The sequence below is a fragment of the Orycteropus afer genome, unplaced genomic scaffold (genome assembly GCF_000298275.1).
Source record: "Orycteropus afer afer isolate SDZICR_OR568_19922 unplaced genomic scaffold, OryAfe1.0 scaffold00100, whole genome shotgun sequence".
Taxonomy (NCBI): domain Eukaryota; kingdom Metazoa; phylum Chordata; class Mammalia; order Tubulidentata; family Orycteropodidae; genus Orycteropus; species Orycteropus afer.
The window spans coordinates 9,104,969-9,112,826 of record NW_006921687.1 but is presented as its reverse complement, the minus strand read 5'-3'; the positions used below and the strand labels follow the sequence as shown (position 1 = coordinate 9,112,826).

At 39.1% G+C, this 7,858-nt stretch overlaps 1 protein-coding gene across 1 annotated transcript in view; it reads right to left on the bottom strand.

Moving 5' to 3' along the window:
* Window positions 1–2,529: 2,529 nt before the first annotated feature.
* TMTC1 (transmembrane O-mannosyltransferase targeting cadherins 1) overlaps window positions 2,530–7,858 on the bottom strand; it is a 458,384-nt gene continuing 453,055 nt past the window's right edge. Inside the window, exon 18 of the mRNA XM_007943177.1 lies at window positions 2,530–2,670. Within this exon, the coding sequence (XP_007941368.1) occupies window positions 2,530–2,670 (141 nt within the window). The remainder of the gene's footprint in view (window positions 2,671–7,858) is intronic.

Below are 7,858 nucleotides of genomic sequence, written 5' to 3'. Positions count from 1 at the left end.
TATTCTGATAAGGATGAGGTCTACATATTATTTCATATTACAAGGGCAGAATGAAAAACATTCCAAAATATACCTAATACCTTTCGAGTAAAATATAGAAATTATTCTCTTATAGGCATCTTTTCAATTGTGAAAACTATCACATTGGCCACATCTTAATGAAGGTACTACCTCAAGACAAAAATATCTGATTCCACAAATAGTGCTTACTTTTAATGCTCAGAGATACTAAGTATGCAAACAGAAAGACAGAAAATAATGCACCCCAACGAAGGCAGAGAAAGTTGCCTGAAGACCATGTGACCCTTTTCCTCAAAAAATGTTAAGCTATAACCATCATTTCAATTCCTTCAACAAATAATGCTCACACCTTTCACAGCACTTCAAATAAGGCATATGGTTTTTCAAAATATGGGGCTCAGTCTTTTCCATTAACTTTCTAAGCCTAAATTTGAGTTACAGATTATTCTGAAAAGCTGTGATAAATGCCTACAGCTTCCCGTTTTCAATTTGGATGGGGGTGGACATAATTTAACAATAAAAACTGTAATTAATTTCTTGCCCTAAGGACTAAAGTGTAATTCTAGGGAAAAGAAAACACCTCAAATAAAATTTTAGATAAATTTGGGATATATTACATGGAAAGGCAATTAGAAGCTGGTGACCATTATGGTGATATGTACATTACTGGATGCACACAAATAGATGCATGCTAATTCAAATTTTATAATCTTTTGCATTTAAATTATTTTCCTCTCCATCTTCTCCCAAAGACATTTTCTTCCTCTTATTTTAGACTCACTTTAACTAAAACATAAGAACATAGGGAGGCAATGCTTCCTGACACTGGGTTGAAAAGAAGTAGGTGCTTTTGACCCTGCATTTGCCAGAGCAAGTGAAATACAGATGACTCCAGGCTACCACATCAGTATGATGCCTGCCTCAGCTCTGAGAACAGCACAGCCCAAGTGATGATTTTTATTACAGTCATGATCAAATTAGAATACTGTGTTCTAATTTCTTCACTTCCAAAATACACTACCATCCAAACACTGAAGACTGATCTCTAATTACAAGGGACTAATCTATACTAGTTTTTTGATCTGTTAAAACTGAACTACTTTGTAATTTAGATTTATGTGATCAGTGTTGAAAGTTCATATACAAACTACTAAGAAAAAGGAAGAAAAAATGTATATATATATATATTAAATATTCCATAAGTTAAGAAATAAATAATACTAAAAATAGATGTCCAAATTATAAGTTCAACTTTGCCTTCCCTACCTTTTAAATATAAATATAAATATATATTTTTAATTAGGAATTTAGATTTTTTTTCCCTCTTAGATTCTTTGAACATTCTCCATAAAATCTCCCAAATTAAAATTATAGAACCAAGGACTCTAGGTTTCAACCACTCATATTCTAAGTACAGAATTCCTATTATGCCAAAGAAGACCAATAAATTGAGTTCTCTTTCCATGTAGTTAGGGTCTAGGAAGATTTCTGTGATACACTGTAAGGAATCCTCAATGATTAAATATATTTTTCAGAAAAATAATCTCATGTCTGAACATTAAGATAATAAAGTAGTACATTTCTCTCAGTTTATATCTTTAATAATTCTCTTGTAGAATATACTGTTTCTTTTTCTCCACCAAAATAACAATATATTTGGAGGCAGGAAAATGTATGAATGTAAAAGCACTTCTGAACTCTTAGAGCAGAACCACTACTCTAGGAATACTTATAATAAAATTAAAATCATTTTAAATGTTTCCCTAAAGAATTAGAGAACTAAGCTCCTTGAATTTTCCCTTAGGGGCAAGGATATCCATGCACAATTTCAGAAGCTTCCCTTTTCATATATATTCACCAGTGGGAAAAGCTTGCATCAGAGTGGGATTTAGTTAACTCTTTCACAAGCCTCTAGTAATGTCCCTTGGGGAATGCTAGATGTGCTCATTTAACAATAGCCCTTTCTCCACATATTCTGGAAGGTTCTACAAAGACTACAGATACTCATTTCTGGTTCTGGTGAATTAAACGAGTCATCTCTTTGTATAATTTCCCAAATGGCTTACCCCAGAGAATTTATCATCTTTTAAATATCTTATCTCATGAACAATAGATGCTCTGTCTTCATAGCACTCTAACCTTTTATATGTGTGGGGCATAAAAAACTAAACTAACACATTGAACGAGATCTCCAGGTTGCAAAGCGCAGCAGTACACGAAGGGAAATCTGGAGTTAAGCCAAGAAGAAATCTGTAAAATGTGTTGCTGTTGTTTTCCTTCCCTCCCAGACTTCCTTGACCTTGCTTGCTCTTTTTGTCTTCTTTCATGGAAATGCAAGTCTCTCAGTACCAGGGTTACCAGCAGGTGTCCAAAATCTGCCACTTTGAACCAGGGGTAAGAGGAAAGCTTCATTGGTTGTGACATTGGTGATGTGAATGCAGGGCTTCCATTATTTTCTCCTCTTCCAGAGCTACTAGCAGTGTCCCACAAGACTGGGTCAAAATGCTGTTATGTTTGATCCCTTTCTCGAACTTCTTGTAATCGTTTTTCTAGACGATCCAATTTAGCTAGATTTTCCTTCAGCAGTTTGCTCTCTGGAACCAGCTGCAAGGCTTTCTCATAATAAGCTCTTGCAGACACATAGTTTCCCTGTGTGGAAAAAGAGAGAAAGCAATTACAGTCTAATCCATCAGAATGCACCTTCAGAGAATGGGGAGTGTGAGAAACAGACCTTCTGTCCAGTTTAACACTAACGTTCTCCTAAGGAAAACCTGCCTGCGTGTATAATTTTATCCTTAGCCTTTCATACTTTTGGAGAATCCGTTTAAGTACCAAATCAGCTGGAGAATGTGAAGGATAAGAGCTGTACCACAAGCTTAATTGGCAGAAAAACAGATTTTCAACTCCACTAATGTAAGGTATTGAGGCTATCATTTCAGTGTTCTCCTGGGGTTAACACTGTTCTTTCTCTTCACATTAGAGCCATGGCTGTTGTTGTTATGTGCTGTTGAGTCAGATCCAACTCATAGCGACCCCTCCTTGGGTTTCTGAGGCAGTATCACTATAGAAGTAGATTGCCCAACCTTCCTTCCGAGGAGTGGCTGGTGGGTTTGAACCGCCAGCCTTCTGTTTAGCAGTCAAGTGCCTTAGGCACTACGCTACCAGAGCCATGGCTAGAGATTCATATTATTAAGGTAGGAAAGATAGGGAATGGAAGGGAGAAAGAAGAAAAAAAGGTTTTTTTTTTTTTTTTTTAAAAAAAAAACTACAGAAGTAATGATAAAATGTTGCTGTTGTTATGTGCCCTTGAGTTGGGTCTGATTCATAGTGAACCTTTGTACAAGAGAACAAAACACTGCCCGGTCCTGTGCCAGCCTCATGATCCCTACTATACCTGAGCCCATTGCTGCAGCCACTGTGTCAGTCCATCTTGTTGAGGATCTTCCCCTCTTTCATTGACCGTCCACTTTATCAAGCATGACATCTTTCTCCAGAGAATGGTCCCTTCTGGCAACATGACCAAAGTAGGTGAGACAAAGTCTGGCCATTCTCACTTCCAAGAAGGATTCCAGGTGCACTTTTTCCAGGACAGATTTGTTAGTTCTTTTAGCAGCCCATGGTGCTTTCAGCATTCTTCACCAACATCACAATTCAAAAGCATCAACTCTTCTTTGATCTTCCTTATTCACTGTCCAGCTCTCACATGCATATGAGGCAAATGAAAATACCATGGCTTGGTAGGTGCATCTTAGTCTTCAAGGAGATATCTTTGTTCTTCAGGACTTGAAAGAGGTCTTTTGCAACAGATTTGCTCAATGCTATACGATGTCTGATATCTTGACTGCTGCTTGCATTGGTGTTGATTGTAGAACCAAGCAATATGAAGTCTTTGACAACTTCAATCTTTTCTCCATTTATCGTGATGCTGCTTATTGATCCAGTAGTGAGGATTATTGTTTTCTTTATACTGAGGTGTAATCCATAGTGCAGACTGTAGTCTTTAATCTTATCAGTAAGTGCTCCAAGTCATCCTCACTTTCAGCAAGCTAATTTGTGTTATCTGTGTATCTCAGGTTTTTAATGAGCCTTCCTCCAATCCTGATGCCACATTCTTCTTCATATAGTCCAGCTTCTTGGATTATTTGCTCAGCATACAGATTGAATAAGTATGGTGAAAGGATACAACCCTGATGCACTCCCTTTCTGATTTTAAACCATGCAGTATCCCCTTTTTCTATTCAAACGACAGCCTCTTTGTCTATGTACAGGTTCTTCGTGAACCCAATTAAGTGTTCTAGAAATCCCATTCTTCTCAATGCTATCCACAATTTGTTATGAGCCTCACAATCGAATGCCTTTGCATAGTCAATAAAACACAAGTAAACATCTTTCTGGTATTCTCTGCTTTGACCCAAGATCCATCTGACATCAACTATGATGTGCCTCGCTCCACGTCCCCTTCTGAATCCAGCTTGTATTTCTGGAAGTTTTCTGTCAATATACTGCTGCAACTGTTTATGACTTATCTTCAGTAAGATTTTACTTGCATGTGACATCAATAATATTGTTGAATAATTTCCACATTCTGTGGGATCACCTTTCTTTGGAATGGGTACAAATATGGACCTCTTCCAGTCAGCTGGCCAGGTAGCTGTTTTCCAAATCTCTTGGCATAGCTGAGTGAGTGCCTCCAGAGTGGCATTCTTTTGTTGAAACATCTCAATGGCTATTCCATCAATTCCCGGAGCCTTGTTTTTCACCAATTCCTTCAGGGCAGTGTTGATGTCTTCCTTTAATACCATTGGTTCTTGATCATATGCCACCTCCTGAAATGGATGATCATCTACTAATTCTTTTTGGTATAGTGACTCTGTATTCCTTCCATCTTCTTTTGCTGTTTCCTGCATCATTCAACATATTGGCCATGGCATCATTCAATACTGCAATTCAAGGCTTATTTTTTTTCCTCAGTTCTTTCAGCTTGAGAAATGCCAAGTGTGTTCTTCCCTTTTGGTTTTCTAACTCCAGGGCTTTGCATATTTCATTTTAGTGATTGGCTTTGTCTTCTTAAGGTGCTCTTTGAAATCTTCTGTTCAGCTCTTTTATCTTGTCATTTCTTCCATTTGCTTTAGCTACTCTCCAGCCACTCAAGGGCAAGTTTCAGAGTCTCTTCTGACATCCATTTTGGTCTTTTCTTCCTTTCCTGTCTTTTAAATGACCTCTTGCTTTCTTCATGGATGATGTTCTTGATGTCATCCCACAATTCGTCTGCTTTTCGATTACTGGTGTTTAATGCATCAAATCTATTCTTTAGATGGTCTCTAAATTCAGGAGGGATAAAACCAAGGTCATATTTTGGCTCTTGTGGACTTGTTTTAATTGTCTTCAGCTTCATTGTGAACTTGCATGTGAGCAGTTGATGGTCTGTTCCACAGTCAGCTCCTGGCCTTGTTTTGGCTGAAGATAATTGAGCTTCTCCATTGCCTCTTGCCACAGACGTAGTCAATCTGATTCCTGTATACTCCATCTGGAAAAGTCCACATGTATAGCCTTTGTTTGTGTTGTTGAAAAAAGGTATTTGCAATGAATAGGTAGTTGGTCTTGCAAAATTCTATCATGCTATCTCCAGCATCATTTCTCTCACCAAGGCCATATTTTCCCACTACTGGTGATTCTTCTTTGTTTCCAACTCTTACATTCCAATCACCAGTGATAAATAACACATCTTGATCGCATGTTTATCAATTTTAGACTGCAGAAATTGGTAAAAATCATCAATTTCCTCATCTTTGGCTTTGGTGGTTGGTGTGTAAATTTGAATAATAGTAGTATTAACAGGTCTTCTTTGTGGGCGTATGAGTATTATCCTATTACTGACACCATTGTATTTCAGGATAGATTTTGATACACTCTTTGTGATGATGAATGCCATGCCATTCTTCTTCCATTTGTCATTTCTGGCATAGTAGATCATATGGTTGTCTGATTCAAAATGGCCAAAACCAATCCATTTCAGCTCACCAATGCCTTGGATATCAATATTCATGTATTCCATTTCATTTTTGACAACTTCCAATTTTCCTAGATTCATACTTTGTACATTTCATGTTCCGAATATTAACGGATGTTTGCAACTGTTTCTTCTCATCTTGAGACATCCCACATCAGCAAATAGGGGTCTCCTGAAAGCTTTACTCTATCTACATCATTAAGGTTGGCTCTACTCTGAGGAGGCAGCTCTTCTCCAGTCATATTTTGAGTGCCTTCTGACCTGAGGGTCTCATCTTCTGGCACTATATATCACACACCTTTCAGGGCTATTCATAAAATTTTCCTGTAATATGTCAGACTGTGTTTCATGCTATTGATAAGGTTGTTGTTATTGTTGTTGTTATGTGCTGTCGAGTCGGCCCCGACTCATAGTGACCCCTCCTTGGGTTTCCGAGGCAGTATCACTACAGAAGTAGGATTGCCCAACCTTATCACTGGCCAATTCTTTGAGAAGTGGATGGTCTCTTCCTTCTTCCAAGTCTATCTTAGTCTGGAAGCTCCACTGAAACTTGTCCACCATGGGTAACCCTGCTGGCATTTGAAACACCAGTGGTACAGCCTCCGGCCTCACAGCAATACTCAAGCTACCACAGTACGACAAACTGACAGTCAAGTTTGTCTCCCTTAGCTGTTCCAAATTGCTCTGCTCATTTCCTGGTCTCCCCTGCCCTGCTCGATTACCTGACCTGCCCCTCAGGCACAAATACCTGCCTTCCGCTGGTCCCAGTGCTGGCTTATTGCGATCTGCCCCCGGGGTAGCTCCATGCATGCAAACACCCATTTTTCCCTGGTCCTGGGGCTGGTTTACTGTGGCCTACCCCTGGGGAAGCTCCATGCACACAAACACCCACCTTCCGCTGGTCCCAGGGCTGGCCTATGATGAAATAGGTAGCCACTATTAAACCTTGGCTTAAATTCTATTCACAACACTGCTATTTTCCACCACTCATCTGTCAGTTTGTCATACTGTTGTGGCTTGTGTGTTGCTGTGAGGCTGGAGGCTATGGCACTGGTATTTCAAATACCAGCAGGTTTCAGCGGTGCTTCCAGACTAAGACAGACTCAGAAGAAGGAAGGGGCCATCTACTTCTCAAAGGATTGGCCACTGAAAACCTTATGAAAAGCAGTGAAATACTATCTAATATATTACTGGAAAACATAAGAATAGTGCTGAAACATTTTTCCATATAGTGCTGGAAGATGAACACTTCAGGTCAGGAGGCACTCAAAATATGACTGAAGAAGAGCTGCCTAAGGGGAAGGCCCTCAACAAGATGGACTGACATAGTGGCTGCAACGATGGGCTTAGGTATAGCAAAGATTGGGAGGCTGCCACAAGACTGGGCAGTGTTTCCTTCTGTTGTATATAGGGTCACTATGAGTCTGAGCTGACTTCGATGGCACCTAACAACAACAATGCTATTTTATCCAAGTAGCCACTGATGGAGAAGCAGCAGGAAAATAAGTTAGCTAAACAAGAACACTACTTTAAAAATATGTCACACCATGAGTTTTCTCAGCTCAAAGTCCTCCAGGAATCCAACTCATTTGGTATAAAAGCCAAAGTCTCACATGATCTGGCCCCTGTGACATCTCTGACCTCAACTTCTACCATTTTCCCTCACTATTGCTTTGTCCCAGCCATGTTGGCCTTCTCACAGTTTTGTTTTTTGAAGGATACTTTTTTTTTTCTTTTATTGTGATTTGGGTAAAGATTTACAGAGCAAATTCACTTTCCATACAACAGTTTACATATACTTAGTCTCATGACATTGACCACAGTTTA